The sequence below is a fragment of the Panthera tigris genome, chromosome B3, assembly GCF_018350195.1.
Source record: "Panthera tigris isolate Pti1 chromosome B3, P.tigris_Pti1_mat1.1, whole genome shotgun sequence".
NCBI lineage: Eukaryota > Metazoa > Chordata > Mammalia > Carnivora > Felidae > Panthera > Panthera tigris.
Genome location: NC_056665.1, coordinates 29,212,264 through 29,229,073, shown reverse-complemented (window position 1 = coordinate 29,229,073; position 16,810 = coordinate 29,212,264). Strand labels below are relative to the sequence as shown.

General features: G+C 37.4%; 1 protein-coding gene across 3 annotated transcripts in view; it reads left to right on the top strand.

Moving 5' to 3' along the window:
- The window catches only part of ETFA (electron transfer flavoprotein subunit alpha), an 82,225-nt gene that overhangs the window by 21,157 nt on the left and 44,258 nt on the right, over positions 1-16,810 (top strand). For all 3 annotated transcript variants that reach the window (XM_007084629.3, XM_007084627.3, XM_007084628.3), the window contains exons 5-9: positions 3,323-3,422; positions 5,428-5,538; positions 6,422-6,523; positions 6,867-6,935; positions 11,730-11,812. In XM_007084629.3, coding sequence (XP_007084691.2) covers positions 3,323-3,422; positions 5,428-5,538; positions 6,422-6,523; positions 6,867-6,935; positions 11,730-11,812 — 465 coding nt within the window. The remainder of the gene's footprint in view (positions 1-3,322; positions 3,423-5,427; positions 5,539-6,421; positions 6,524-6,866; positions 6,936-11,729; positions 11,813-16,810) is intronic.

The window sequence follows — 16,810 nt, the reverse complement described above, 5'->3', positions numbered from 1 at the left end:
TTTTTTTCTTTTAAGGTTAACAGAATTTCTAGGCAGTAACAATGTTCCACCTACAATGTAAACACAAGTTTAACAAACAATTACTCTTTTATTAGGTTATCACATTGCAGACTATCATACATTTTTCAGGGTTTTTTTTTATAGACTTTAGTGATTGATAGGTAAGGTGAGTCCACAGACATATATGACCTTGGGCTAGTCATTTTACCTTCCTGACGTCTGTTTTTCTTGTACGTAAAATGGTGTAGTTTGATCAAGTGATGTCTAAGATCTATCAAGTAGAGAGGTTAAAAAAAAAAGAATGGGTTTCCTCTGTGGTAGGTTGCCCTTTCTCTGGAAAAGATTAAGTCAAGATTGACATCTCACCACTGTTACAGATGAGCATTGAAGTAAAAGATCTTTGTGGACCATTCTATCTGAGGATTTTGATTTGGTACTAGATGATTTAAACAGATTTCATGAGTCTTGAGTTTCTGTGTTGATGGTTAATCTAAAATATTGTTAAACCAAAAAAAGGGCATTCGTTGCATCTAATTAGCTAGATTTTAATAGTCTGAGCTTAATTGTGGTGTTGCAACATATGAGAGTTTTGAGAACAAGGGTCACATAATAGTAGCTGGTGCTGTATAGCCTCTGAATGGGTTTGGAATGAAAAAGAGTCCATTAGATGAAGCTGAGCAGTCTGCTCTGTAATAGTCCTTTACCAACTGTGGTTTGAGATTGCATACTTCATACTGGTATGCTAGAATTTAAAAATCTGTCATCCTTTTGTACATGAAAAAACACTGACAGTTGTTTCATCTCTTTCCCTGAAATCATGTGGTCAAGGCTGTTTGGACAGTGTAGAGATAGATCTGTTTACATCTACCCTGTCAGGACATTTAAATAAAAGATCAGATCTGGAGAAACATAAAGCCTTTAAGCACCATGATAAATTTTTTTTCAAGATGTGCTAAATAAAACAGGGATAAGAAGGTACAAAAGGTATTAAAATGCAAGCAATTTAGAAAGTTTAAAACTGTAAAAAGAGATACAGTCTGCACAGCCTAACATTTGTAATAGAATTTGCTTGACCAGATAACAGTATTCCAATAGTATTTCCTGAACAGTTAAAGAAGGTGATTTCAAGAAGAGTTACTTACTGAAGCAGGCTTTAAATATTGTCAAACTTGATTTATTTTAAAAGTAGGCATCTTCTAAACTTATTTACCAAGTTAGAAGTATATTTAATGGCATTTTAATTGTTTTCCCAAATGCTTCATTTTCTAAGAGATGTTAATTTTTCTAATTGTGGTTTTATAAACTGTGGTACTTTTCAGTGGCTCTTCTGTCATGGTTGAAGGAGAACTGCTATGTAATGAAGGTAAAAATAAACTGAAAGTTAGAAAATCTTTCCTGTTGGGAGATATGACAGGAGGAAAATTGACTCAGGCTGTCAACCCTTGTTAGCATCAATATATATAGAACTGCTTGCTTATCAGATGTAGGGTAGGGACCCAAGAGGAATAGAAGACACAAAACCTCTACCCTCGGGGTGCTTCTGAGTTTAGTCATGAATCATTATAGTATGTATATTAAAATTGTTTTAAAACTAACCACATGTTAGTGCCAATTAAGTAGTGTAATTTTACATGCAAGTGGGTAATCCCGGGAGAATTCTTAGAGAACAAAGACGGTTTGGGGATGGAATTGAGAGAAAGTTGAATACTGTTATAGTGAGAGTTTGCCTCCTGGAGATGGTTTCATGTACCAAGTTCAGGAGATACCCTGGAATAAGCTCTGTAGAAAGCAGTGTAGAATTCAGCTTTCTATTTGTGTGATAAAAGCAGCACTTCACTTTTTTCATTACACTTAGATGATGTTATCATCTAAGAAAACCTTTGAGTCTAGAAAGTATGGACATTCAGTCTTCACTAACTAACTCTGTTTTAGAGCCCTAGAGTCATAGAATTTTAGACTAGAAGCTAGGAATTACCTTCCTGTTATTTGTGAGGTGACGTAACTGAGACTTTGGGGAAATCATGGCTTTCCCAATGATCCCTGCTAGTGAGGGCAAAGTTATCACACATATCTATTCCAGAAATGTTCTGTGCATATACAAGGAAAAGAATATACATTACTTTTGTTGCTTCTGTACATATTATACAGCTGTGCTTCACCTTTCTCATATGGTTACATAGGATTCCATTATACGGATGAGCTATAATTTATAAACCTATCCCTTGTTGATGGGTATTTAGGTGAGTTTTGATCTTTTTTATTGCAATATTGATTTTTAAAAAGGTGTAAATGTCTGCTTTGATACTTTTTCTTTCATATACATTAAATATATACATGTCTAATCTTTTTCAGTATTTGAGAATTTTACTACTCCTCTAAATATTTTTCTATCTTACCTAAATTAAGTAATCCACAAGGGTCACACTTTGTGAGTAATGTTCATTAAAGTGAATATCATATCTTACAATTCAACTTACTGAGTTAAGGTGGTTTATTACTGTAAAACTCATAAAACTCTTAATGTAGTTAGAGTAATGGTAGACTCTTACTTAATCTTTTTTTTAATACGAAATTTATTGTCAAATTGGTTTCCATACAACACCCAGTGCTCATCCCAACAGGTGCCCTCCTCAATGCCCATCACCCACTTGCCCCTCCCTCCCACCCCTCCATCAACCCTCAGTTTATTCTCAGTTTTTAAGTCTCTTATGGTTTGGCTCCCTCCCTCTCTAACTTTTTTTTTCTCTTCCCCTTCCCCATAGTCTTCTGTTAAATTTCTCAGGATCCACATAAGAGTGAAAACATATGGTATCTGTCTTTCTCTGTATGACTTATTTCACTTAGCATAACACTCTCCAGTTCCATCCACCTTGCTATAAAAGGCCATATTTCATTCTTTCTCATTGCCAAGTAGTATTCCATTGTGTATATAAACTACAATTTCTTTATCCATTCATCAGTTGATGGACATTTAGGCTCTTTCCATAATTTGGCTATTGTTGAAAGTGCTGCTGTAAACATTGGGGCACAAGTGCCCCTATGCATCAGCACTCCTGTATCCCTTGGATAAATTCCTAGCAGTGCTACTCCTGGGTCACAGGGTAGATCTATTTTTAATTTTTTGAGGAAGACTTTTACTTAATCATAAAGACTATCCAAAAAGTTGTACTTGAAGTTGTAGTATGTCTAAAGATGCATATGAAATATAAAATACTTGAATTAAAACTTCTACAGAATATGCATTTAGAGAATGTTATTGTTGATAGTTGATAGCCATCCATAAGTATGTATGTGTGTAATTCACTGCTTATTTTGCTTTTAGAACCTTTTGCCCAGAATAGCAGCCAAACTTGATGTTGCTCCAATTTCTGATATCATTGCAATCAAATCACCTGACACATTTGTGAGAACTATTTATGCAGGTGAGTACCCAAGGAAAATAATTAATCAACATAATAACTTTTGGTGAATTTTAAAAGCAGAAATTAATTTGAAGATAGGATTTTATTTATTTATTTATTTATTTATTTGATTTTTTAAAAATATAATTTATTGTTCAATTGGTTTCCATACAACACCCAGTGCTCATCCCAACAAGTGCTCTCGTCAATGCCCATCACCCACTTGCCCCCTCCCCTACCCCCCATCAACCCTCAGTTTGTTCTCCGTATTTAAGAGTCTTTTATGGTTTGCTTCCCTCCCTCTCTGTTTGTAACTTTTTTCCCCCTTCCCCTCCCCCATGGTCTTCTGTTAAGTTTCTCAAGATCCGCATATGAGTGAAAACATATGGTATCTGTCTTTCTCTGGCTGACTTACTTCACTTAGCATAATACCCTCCAGTTCCATCCATGTTGCTGCAAATAGCCATATTTCATTCTTTCTCATTGCCAAGTAGTAGTGCATTGTATATATAAACCACATCTTCTTTATCCATTCATCAGTTGATGGACATTTAGGTTCTTACCATACTTTGGCTATTGTTGAAAGTGCTGCTATAAACATTGGGGTACATGTGCCCCTATGCATCAGCACTCTTGTATCCCTTGGGTAAATTCCCAGCAGTGTTATTGCTGGGTCATAGGGTAGTTCTATTTTTAATTTTTTAAGGAACTTCCACACTGTTTTCCAGAATGGTTGCACCAGTTTGCATTCCCACCAAGAGTGCAAGAGGGTTCCTGTTTCTCCACATCCTCTCCAGCATGAAGATAGGATTTAAAACAAGCCATACCTTTGCTTTAAATGGACCATCTTAAAGGTTTCTGAGAAAAACCTTAATCTTAGAATTGATACTAGACCATGACATTTCATTCTGTTTGATAGATCCAGAGCACTTTTCTTTCCTGCCTGGTTATTCAGTTTACAGAGTGACGAGATTTTTCCAATCATCAATAAAGATTAGATTCACTGTTCAGTACATTTTGTAAGTGGCACCTGGAGAAGCAAAACTTTTCCATTTAAAAAAAAATAGTATTCTTAATCTTTGCTGCTTCTATTCCATTTCCATCTGCATTAAGAAATTCATTTCAGTGTCTCTTTCGTTGATTGATCTTCTAAGCACTCTGGTCTCTAGTGGGGCTAGAGAAAGCAATGAACTCTTTGTTCTTTCTGATTGAAGTTCTGTGTTTCAATTTAATGGTTAGTTCTCAAATTAGATCTTTCGTCTTTAGTAGTTTGAGGGGAAATATTAGTCAAGTTTAGGTCACTCTTACGTGATTGCTAATCCATAAGAAATGTCTTAAATTCTTTTAAAATCCTGGCATATCACACCTCTTGTTCTTTAATACCCTATCATATTTTCATTTATTTTCCTCTCTTAGCATGCATAGTGGCTTCAGTCTTAAGTTGTTGCAGCTAATGTTGTTGAGTTATGGATTGTTTTTGGAGAAGGAAGCTTTTGTTTATATTTCTTTTAGGAAGACCATGCCTTATTAGGGTGGCTGCCTAGTCTATTCCAGTTCCTTACTTCCAGGCAGGTCAGAACTTGTCCTTCTTTTAAAAACATCCAAGGTTATACAAATATCCACTGATCAGTTTTTTCAGTGTTATGGTCCTTTTCCCTGCACTTAGTAGAGGTAGAAAACAATTGGTCCACAGTTATTTCTTCCCTGTTTTCATGAAGTAAATTCTTAACCTCTAAGGAATACATGTCTTTCATGAGTGTTTTTTAAAAATTTTTTTTTTCAACGTTTTTTATTTATTTTTGGGACAGAGAGAGAGACAGAGCATGAACGGGGGAGGGGCAGAGAGAGAGGGAGACACAGAATCGGAAACAGGCTCCAGGCTCTGAGCCATCAGCCCAGAGCCCGACGCGGGGCTCGAACTCACGGACCGCGAGATCGTGACCTGGCTGAAGTCGGACGCTTAACCGACTGCGCCACCCAGGCGCCCCTCATGAGTGTTTTTTTAAAAATAAATTGTGTATTTCAGGAAATGCTTTATGTACGGTGAAGTGTGATGAAAAAGTGAAGGTGTTTTCTGTCCGAGGAACATCTTTTGAAGCTGCAGCAACAAGTGGAGGTAGTGCCAGTTCAGAAAAGGGTGAGTGTTCATTTGAAGTTCGTATTTGTTTTGTTTCTTGTTTTTCTTTTAGTTCATGGATTATATTAGAGTAAGAGATGGCCTCTGCTTAGATTTCTAATACACAGTGTCTGAGAGCTCAGTCTAAGTAATATTCCCAAGCTTATACAAAAGTAACGTGCCTTTTTCATATCATTTTTGGTACTAGTATAGTTGTTTTTGTAGATCAGAGGGGTGAGAGAAAAGGTCCATTAAGATTAATCTGTTATGTTGATGTTAGGATTTTTTACTTTTCTCTCCATTTCCTATTATAGTACTTGAGAGGTTCAGTGTAATGGAAGGATGTAATTAAAAGTAAATGTTTAGGGGCGCTTGGGTGGCTCAGTCAGTTAGGCTTCCGACTTCAGCTCAGGTCATGATCTCACGGTTCGTGGGTTCGAGCCCCGTGTTGGGCTTTGTGCTGACAGCTCAGAGCCTGGAGCCTGTTTCAGATTCTCTGTCTCCCTCTCTCTATGCTCCTCCCCTGTACACTCTGTGTCTCTGCCTCAAAAATAAATAAACATTAAAAAAAAATTAAAAAAAAAAAGTAAATGTTTAGAGGATGTTACTCTTTACTGTATACAGTATCTTATTTGAACCCCATAAAGAGAGGGTCATTCCAGTTCTGTAGTAGACTCAGCGAAGTAAATGACTTTTCAAAAGTCGTGTAGCTGATAAGGTAAAAGCTAGAGCCCAGTCCCTTGAATTCTTTCCAAAAATCCCAGAGAATGAAATGAACACAAAAAATTCACAGTAACTAACAAACTTCAATTTCATGGAATTAATTCTTTGTTTATCTTAAAAATTACTATTATTGAACTTTAACTCGTGGTCATTGTTTTGTTATCTGTATCAATATATACAGCATCAAGTACTTCCCCAGTAGGGATATCAGAATGGCTTGACCAGAAATTAACAAAAAGTGATCGACCAGAGCTAACTGGGGCCAGAGTAGTGATATCTGGTGGTAAGTAGATTATTGTAATTTATTAATTTTAAAAGATACTTTGATTTTAAAATACTTTGATTTTATTAGTATTCATTTTAGAGGAGCATAGGGTTTTTTTTTTTTTTTTTCCAAATGTAACAAGTTGGTAAGTTGCAAGTATTATTCCCATTTTAGCAATTAAAATGAAATCATGAGCTTGATAACCCACTTTGGGCTCTTTATTGCACATCTGTATCTCTGGCACCAGGGGGAGCATGGCACAAGTCATCTCTGTAGCTGTATAGAATGGAGTTTGTGTATTCTTTATGGAATGGAGTTTAGGTTTAGTTAAATTTTTTTTCCCCCATCTGTTTTCAACAAGGCCGGGGTTTGAAGAATGGAGAGAACTTTAAGTTGTTGTATGATTTGGCAGATCAACTACATGCTGCAGGTAAGGTTATTTTCTTTGGTAGAAAAATATTCTTTTTTTGTTGGATATATTTTTTCCTTATTTCATTTATACAGAGGTCATTCAAGGCTGCAAATTATTTTGCTTTCTCTGGTTTTGACTTTTCTCTCTGAAATGGTTTTTCTTAGTCTCCAAGTAGCATTCATTGTGGAGACGGTATCCTTATGCTTTTTAATTATTTATGTCACACTCTTATATTTGCCAAATCTTTGTATTTTTTCTATTAAATAATTTTTTTTTAATGTCAGCTTTAGTGCCTACTTCTGATTCAGGAATGTCCTTGCTTTTCTCTTTATTGGTAGTCTAATATAAACCTCTCCTAAAAATAGAAGTTAACATTATCTAAAAATTGTAGTTAACCAGGGGCGCCTGGGTGGCTCAGTTGGTTGAGAGTCCGACTTTGGCTCAGGTCATGATCTCGCATTTTGTGGGTTTGGGTGCCACATCAGGCTCTGTGCTAACAGCACGGAGCCTGGAGCCTGCTTCAGATTCTGTGTTTCCCCTCTCTCTATCCCTCCCCTGCTCTCACTCTGTTTCTCCCTCTTTCTCAAAAATAAACATCTAAAAAAGAATTGTAGTTAACCATTTATAGAAAAGCTAGTACGTATTAAAAATGTACTGATCAGAGTGGAATGTCTTTTGAAAAGTCAGAAAATTGGCAATATTTTAGTTTTTAATGATAGAACTATTACATGAATATATTCTTTTTTGTAAAAAAGTCTCCATTCTGTCTTTCCTTATTTAAGGGTTTTGTGTATAACTTTCTAGGTTTTCCCTATGCTTTTATATGAGTATATATTTATATATGTACTCATAGAAACCGTAATGGCTTTGTCTGAATAAAGGCACGATATTGACTCTTTATGATCAGATGGTGTTATTTGAGGGTGTTTCATTCACTTATTCTTTAATTGAAGAAATATTTATTGAGTGTCTGCCATATGTCAGGCATTATTTTAGGAGCTAGGGAAATAACAGTGAGTAAAATAAGCAAAGTTATGTTTGTATTGGGTGAGACTGGACTTTGTATTAGGTTCCTGTGGCTGCTGTAACAAATTGCTGTAAACTTGGTGGCTTAAAACAACAGAAGATTGTGCTCTCACAGTTCTAGAGGCCAGAAGTGTGAAGTGTGTTGAAATCATGGTGTTGGCAGGACCACACTCTGGGAGCAATCTGTTCATTTCTGTGTCTAGAGGTTTCCCTGACATTTCTAGGCATGTGGCTGCATCACTCCAATCTCTGCCTCAGTCTTTATATCACCTTCTCCTCTGTGTATCTGTCTCACATCTCCTTCTGTATCTCTCTAATGAGGGATACATGTGATGACATTTAGAGACCACCTAGATAATTCAGGGTAGGCAACTTCTCCTAAGATCCTTAATTTTATATCATATCTGCTGCCATGTTTGTTAATACTCACAGATTCTGGGGATTAGAAAGTGAATATATCTTTGGAGGGGCTGTTTTTCTGCCTACCACAGACACTAAACAAAATAAATTAGTAAATAGTATATTAAATTAAGGGTAGTAAACGCTATGAAAAGGATGAGGAGGAGGAGTTTGGAGAGGGAGGGTTTCAGTTTTAAATAAGGTGGTCAGAGGAAGCCTTAAGAAGGAGACATCTGAACAAAGGTTTGATGGATGTGAGGAAGCAAGCCATGAGATCTGAAAGAGAGTGTTTCAGGTAGAGGGACCAGTAAAGTAACAAAGGGCCTGACTAAGGCAGAAGCATGTCTGGTCTGTGTGATGAATAGTAGGGAGGCCAGTGTGGCTGGAATGGGAAGTGCAAAAAGGAAGAGTAGTTAAGAGACAAGATTGGGGGTAATAGACCAGACCATGCCTTTGTAAAGAGATTGTTTTTCTCTGGATGAAATGGGAAACCATTGAAAGATTTGAGAAGAGTCACATGATCTGTTTTGAGTCACATCTAGCTACAGTTTTGAGCACAGAGTATAGGGAAATAAGTGCATTAACAGGGAGATCAATTAGGCTGTTTCAATCAGGTGAGAGACATGTGTGGTTTGGATAAGGTTAGTAGCAATGGATGTGGGGAGAAATAGTTTTGGGATATATAGTTGAAGGTAAAGAACCACTTGGATTTCCTGACAGATTGGATATATATTATGAGAGAGAGGTTTTTTTTTTTATTTTTTGTTTACACTTATTTATTTTTGAGAGACAGTGAGACAAAGTAAGAGTGGGGGAGGGACAGAGAGAGACGGGGACAGAATCCGAAGCAGGCTCCAGGTTCCGAGCTGTCAGCACAGAGCCTGATGCAGGGCTTGAACTCACAAACTGTGAGATCATGACCTTAGCTAAAGTCAGATGCCCAATCAACTGAGCCACCCAGGAGCCCTGAGTACAGACAGCTCTTTAGAGAAATTTTGCTGTATAGGAGAACAGCAAAATGAACATTATTTGCGGGGGGGGGGGGGGGGGGGTGGAATGGGGCCAACAAGGGTGTTACAAAGAGGGGACAAATAATAGCATGCTTCTGTGCTGATGGGAATGCTCCAGTTGAGAGGGAAAAATTAATCATATAGCAGAGGGAAGGGAGAGTTGCTGCAGTGATGTCCTTAAGTAGGCCACAAAAAATGTTGGTCACAGCTTCAAGTTTATGGGTGTATGTTAGTTGAAGCATGTGAAAGTTTGCTTGTGATTATTTCAGTTTTTTCAGTGAAATAAGAAGCAAGCTCATCAGCTGAGAGTGATGATGTTAAAGAGTATTGGAAGTTTAATGAGAGAAGGAAAACTATGAAATTATAGTTTAGGAAAGAGTGAGAGAATTAAGGCCTATTTATTTAAAGTAAAACCCAGTTAGCACAGCTTGGTGTTGGTGTTTTTCTCCAGTTATGCTGAACTACAGGGGGACAGGTATGGAAAAGGTAAGGGAGGTTGTTTAATCAATTAACCAGAGATGGAGCTTTTTCCAGTTGGGTGTGATGATTTAAGAGGAAGGCAAGGAAATTGCAGGCGTATGCAACTAAGTGATTAGAGTCATTGATCGTAGAATTTAAGCTAGGGTAAAGAAGAGCAAACACAGTGGGAGAGAGGGACAGTGAATAGAAATGTAGATCCCAGTGAGGTCAGAGGATTGTTGGAGTTGGGTATGAAGTGAGTCAGCTGGAAAGAGTAGGTCACAGAGAGACATTGGAAATTGTCAGGGGATTGGTAATTGAAAGTTTGAGGGATATGACCATGGGTGTGGCTGAGGACAGAGATGACTGCAGGAGAGTTGTTTAAGGAACCAAGAAGCCAGGTATTAAAATCTTCAAGAATTAAGACTAGTATTGGAGAAAGTGACAATGACCCAGAAGCTAAAAATCATTGAGAAATGAAGGAGATTGACCTAGTGGTTGATAGATGACACAGCAATACGTGGGTGATTATGATGACATGAGATTCAAAGCTGAAGGCTTTTAAGGAGGAAGGAGGGAAAACTTTCTGAGGGTATCAATGAGGTGCCCGCCTATAGGCCCAGTGGTATGAAGTTGGTGGCAGATAACATCTGCTGGAGAGGATTGCAGGGGAATCATTGTCCTCAGGGAGCATCTAGACAAATAGGAAGATGGGTGAAGATTAGGACGTATGCAGGGCATTATGGAGATTAGTGTGTGGGTTATGAAGGATAACCTTTGAGTCTGGGGCTTGTTGTAGTGACTATGCAAGTAAAGGGCAGGATGTGATCAGTCATCACTGATCTAGGTAGTGTTGTTGAGACTGAGCATTAGGAGGTAGTGAGGAGTACTATTTGTGACTTCCTCTTGTCCTCTGTAGATGAAGATGAAGAGGATCGGAGGGTCATTCAACCCCTACTGTGAGAGCGGTGACCTTATTCCCAAGTACAGGGCTCCTTATTGACTCCTGATGAAGGAGGATAGAAGGCTAGTTAACTTCTCATTTTTTTTTTAGATAGCAGATATTGGTTAAAACTTATCTTGTGTTATACGTAACTTGTCTTTTTCTGATCATAGGAAATAATGATATAGTACCTTTCTTCAAAAGTTGTGAAGTTGTCAGGGCACCTGGGTGGCTCGGTAGGTTGGGCGTCAGACTTTGGCTCAGGTCGTGATCTTGCGGTTCACGAGTTCGAGCACTGCATCAGGCTCTGTGCTGACAGTTCAGAGCCTGGAGCCTGCTTCAGATTCTGTGCCTCTCCCTCTGTCTCTGCCCCTCTCCCGCTCGTGCTCTGTCTCTGTCTCTCTCTCGAAAATGGATAAACATTAAAAAAAAAATTTTAAAGAAAAGGAAAAGTTGTGAAGTTATTGAGGCATTTGGGTGACTCAGTTGGTTATGTGTCTGACAGCACGGAGCCTGCTTGGGATTCTCCCTCCTCCCCTCCCCAACTTGTGTGTGCACATGCTCACTCTCTCTCAAAAAATAAATAAATAAACTTTAAAAATCTTAAAAAAAAATTTGAACTTATTGCATAAAGGACCATTATATAATGGCATGCCAAACAGATTATAATGTATGTTTTATGAACGCCTGAATGTCTTTTTGATAAAGCAAGCAGAGGACTTCAGCCAAATTTAAAATCTTAAATCCTTGGGTATAAATAGAAGGCATTTCTTGAAGTTTTGTGTGTAAAATGCACTAGTACTTCATTTTAGAATTTTTGACCAGTGACAGGAGGATTTTTTTTTTAAACAAGGCCTTTATAAAATAAATTTCTGATTGTACTTGTTGGTGTCTTTCTAATACACTTATTAGTGAATATCCCGACCAGTGGAATAAGAGCTTAAAAAAATGACAAATATGTTTTTCCCCATTTAGTTGGTGCTTCTCGTGCTGCTGTTGATGCTGGCTTTGTTCCCAATGATATGCAAGTTGGACAGACGGGAAAAATAGTAGCACCAGTAAGTATTGCAATAAAATATGCCATCCAAAATTCTATGGAGATAAAAAGTGTGTGTATGTGTATGTGTTTATATTTGTACACTTTATATATATATGTATAATTTACTGAATAACTATCTCAGTGATTTATGTTCTATTCAGTGTATCTAGGCAGTTAGCCATTACCATGGTGAACGTGTCCTCCTCACAAGATCTGTGGATTTCTTGGTCTCAGTAATGTGCTTTGCAGTTCTTAAATCCAGCATTGTCTTTCAGATATTTTCTTAGGTTTTTATTCAAATTCCAGTGTCTTTCATGGGGTACCTGAGTAGCTCAGTCAGTTAAGTGTCCAACTCTTGGTTTCACCTTAGGTCATGATCTCATGGTTTGTGAGTTTGAGCCCCACCTCTGTCATTATTGTATACATTGACCCACATTTGGCCAGTGAGAGCCTCTTTGAGATGGTGGCTCCTGTGTCTTTTCTGACCTGTTCCCATCATTCTTTGAGCCCTTTCTTACTTTCTAACAGAACAATATGTTCCAGGCTCATTTTGTACTTTTCCTATCCCAGCCTGGAATTTGTCTTTTCTCCAATGAGTCTTGGTGCCCTTTAACGAAGAATAGTATTTTGTAGGCAACATCTGGATGCTGCTAGTTGCATTCATTGCTATTGGGATGTTGTTATTCCCAAGACCTCTCAGTGAAAAAATCTAGGGAATGTATATAACTGTGTGTATGTGTAGGCAAACACACATGCATAATTACATACAGTACACATTTACATCTGTATTTCTGAATCAGTCTCTATATATTGAAAAGTGTAAGGGCAACTGGGTGGCTCAGTCAGTTAAGCATTGATTTTGACTCTTGATTTTGGCTCAGGTCATGATCTCATGGTTTGTGAGTTCAAGCCCCACATTGGGCTGTGTGCTGACAGTGTGGAGGCTGCTTGCGATTCTCTCTCTCCCTCTCTCTCTGCCCCTCCCCTGCTCACTTGGGAGCTCTGTCTCAAAATGAATTAAAAAAAAGAAAACTGTAGTTCACTTTGATACTGCCAATTCCAGTCTAATACCACAGAGTCAATTCCAGTTCTCTCCCTTTATCTTTTGTAATGCCCTTACCCCACTGTAAAAAACCTGGACCCTCCCAATATCCTACCCTGCACAGATGCCCTCCTTGCCCTGCTCAGGCTCTGACACTCTGCACTGAACAGTCCTTCTATATAGATACTCTTCCCACTTTGCTTGGACTCTGACACCCCTTTCTGGATCATTTCTTCCCAAAGTGCAGTTTTACATTCTACCAACAATGTATTTGGGTTCCAGTTGCTCTTCATTTTTACCTACCAACATTTGGTGTTTTAGCTGTTCAAGTGCATGTGCAGTGGTACCTTATTGTGGTTTTAATTTGCATTTGCCTGATATCTAATCATGATGAACACTGTTGTGTTTTGGGGATTCACATGTCTTCCTTAAGAAGTGTCCATTTAACTCTTTAGCCCTTATTTATTGAATTGCTTGTCTTTTGTTACTGAGATGTTGATATTATATATATTTATATATATAGTTATATTATGTAATTGTATAACCTTCTTGTCAGATATATTTTGCAAATATTTTCTCCCAAAGTGTGGCTTGCCTGTTTATTTTCTTAATGGTATCAAGTTGAGGAACTTCCCTACTATTCCCAATTTGTTGAGAGTTATTACCATGAATGGTGGTTGAATTTTGTCAAACGTTTTTCTACACTTACTGAAATGATCATGTTTTTTCCTACTTTATTTTGTTAATATGATGAGTTACAGTTTTGATTTTTGAAAGTTAAATCACTTTGAATTATAGTGATAAACCCTATTTGATCATGATAGGTTATCTTTTTTAAAAAATTTTTTTTAATGTTTATTTTGTGTGTGTGTGTGAGAGAGAGAGAGAGAGAGAGCGCGAGCATGTGCGCGAGCCGGGGAGGGGCAGAGAGAGAGGGAGACACAGAATCCAAAGCAGGCTCCAGGCTCCAGGCTCCGAGCTGTCAGCACAGAGCCCAATGTGGGTCTCGAACCCACAAACAGTGAGATCATGACCTGAGCTGAAGTCAGACGCTCAACTGACTGAGCCACCCAGGTGCCCTGTGATAGGTTATCTTTTTAATATATTGCTGGTTTTGATTGACCAGTATTTTGTTGAGGATTTTGAGGTCTGTCTTGATCAAAATAATCTGCAACTTTCTTTTTTAAAAATACTTGTCTAAAAAAAATGAAAATACTTGTCTAATTTTGGTATCATCATGATGCTGGCTTCATAAAACGAGTTGAAAGATGTTCCCTCCTGCTCTATTTTCTGAATGAGTTTGTGTAAGATTGTATTTGCTTTGTTTTGTCTTAAATGTGATAGAATTCAGTAGTGATGTCATTTTGGCCCGGAGTTTTCTTTGGTGGAGTATTTGAGAGTTGACTCAATTTCTTTAATGGTTTTAGGGCTATTGAGATTTTCGATTTTATTTTGAGTCTGTTTGACTAAGTGATATGTTTCAAGGAATTGGCCCTATTCTTCTAAGTGGTCAAACGTATTAGATAAAGGTGTTTATGATACTGCTCTAATTGCTTTTTATTGTCTATAAGATCTTCTGAAGTGATAGGTCCTCTTTAATTTCTGCAATTGTAATTTGTGTCTTCTCTTTTTTGTTCACCTCTTCATCAGTCTAGTGAAAAGTTTCTAAAAAATTTTTAAGGGTTGTGTACGTGACTCAGTTGGTTAAGTATCCAACCCTTGATTTCAGCTCAGGTCATGATCTCTCAGTTTGTGAGATCAAGCTCCATGTAGTGCTCTCTGCTGACAGTGTGGAGCCTGCTTAGGATTGTTTCTCTCCCTTTCTCTCTGCCCCTCCCCTGCTAACCCATGAACATGCTCTCCCTCTCAAAATAAATAAATAAACGTTAAAAAAAATGTTTTTTTTAATCTCATTGATCCAACTATTTTAGAATAATAGCTTTACTGAGGTATAATTCATATACCATACAATTCATCTGATTAAATGTTTAATTCAGTGGCTTTTAGTACAGTCACAGTTATACGACCATCACCTCAGTTAGTTCTGGAACATTTTCATCGCCCCCAAAAGAAACTGCATAGGTGTTTTGTTTTTGTTTTTGTTTTTTTCTCCAACTCCCCCAGGCCAAGGCAACTAACATTCTACTTTCTGTCTATGTAGATTTATTTGCCTATTATGGATATTTCATGTTAATAGAATTATATAATATGTGGTCTTTTATGTTTTTTATTTTCATTTAGCATAATGTTTTTAAGGTTTATCTATGTCATAGTATTACTTTTTATTGTTAATAGTATTCCATTATGTGGATATGCCACCTTTTATTTATCCATTCATAATTTGATGGACATTTGGGTTGTTTTTACATTTTGACTATTATGAATAGTGCAGATATGAACATTCATGTGTAAGTTTTTGTGTGGACCTGTATTTTAATTTTTCTTGAATGTGTATCTAGGGCTGGAATTGCTGGATCATATGTTAACTCTATGTTTAACCTTTGGAGGATCTGCCAAATTATTTTCCATAGCAGCTATACCAATTTTTATGAACCAATTTTTGGCTTTGTTAATTGTTTTCATTGTCTTTTTTTTTATTTTTAGTCGATTTTTTTCTCTCTTAATTTTCTCCCTTGTGATTACTTTGGGTTTACCTTGCTCCTAAAGTAGAACTTTACTTCATCAACTTTGTATTGTTTATTTTTAAAATTTTGTAAAAAGTTTGTTTGTTTACTTACATACATATGTATGTATGTAATCTCTATACCCAGCATAGGGCTTGCATGCTTTTTTGACTAGGTCAGCCAAGTGCCCCTCTATTGTTTATTTTTAAATTTTTTTAAATTTGATGTTTATTTATTTATTTTTTTTGTCTTCATTCATTCAGCTTTTTTTAATTAATTAATTAATTTATTTATTTAATATATGAAATTTACTGTCAAATTGGTTTCCATACAACACCCAGTGCTCATCCCAAAAGGTGCCCTCCTCAATACCCATCACCCACCCTACCCTCCCTCCCACCCCCATCAACCCTCAGTTTGTTCTCAGTTTTTAACAGTCTCTTATGCTTTGGCTCTCTCCCACTCTAACCTCTTTTTTTTTTTTTCCCCTTCCCCTCCCCCATGGGTTTCTGTTACGTTTCTCAGGATCCACATAAGAGTGAAACCATATGGTATCTGTCTTTCTCTGTATGGCTTATTTCACTTAGCATCACACTCTCCAGTTCCATCCACATTGCTACAAAAGGCCATATTTCATTCTTTCTCATTGCCCCGTAGTATTCCATTGTGTATATAAACCATAATTTCTTTATCCATTCATCAGTTGATGGACATTTAGGCTCTTTCCATAATTTGGCTATTGTTGAGAGTGCTGCTGTAAACACTGGGGTACAAGTGCCCCTATGCATCAGTACTCCTGTATCCCTTGGATAAATTCCTAGCAGTGCTATTGCTGGGTCATAGGGTAGGTCTATTTTTAATTTTCTGAGGAACCTCCACACTGCTTTCCAGAGCGGCTGCACCAATTTGCATTCCCACCAACAGTGCAAGAGGGTTCCCGTTTCTCCACATCCTCTCCAGCATCTATAGTCTCCTGATTTGTTCATTTTGGCCACTCTGACTGGCGTGAGGTGATATCTGAGTGTGGTTTTGATTTGTATTTCCCTGATAAGGAGTGACGTTGAACATCTTTTCATGTGCCTGTTGGCCATCCGGATGTCTTCTTTAGAGAAGTGTCTATTCATGTTTTCTGCCCATTTCTTCACTGGGTTATTTGTTTTTCGGGTATGGAGTTTGGTGAGCTCTTTATAGATTTTGGATACTAGCCCTTTGTCCGATATGTCATTTGCAAATATCTTTTCCCATTCCGTTGGTTGCCTTTTAGTTTTGTTGGTTGTTTCCTTTGCTGTGCAGAAGCTTTTTATCTTCATAAGGTCCCAGTAATTCACTTTTGCTTTTAATTCCCTTGCCT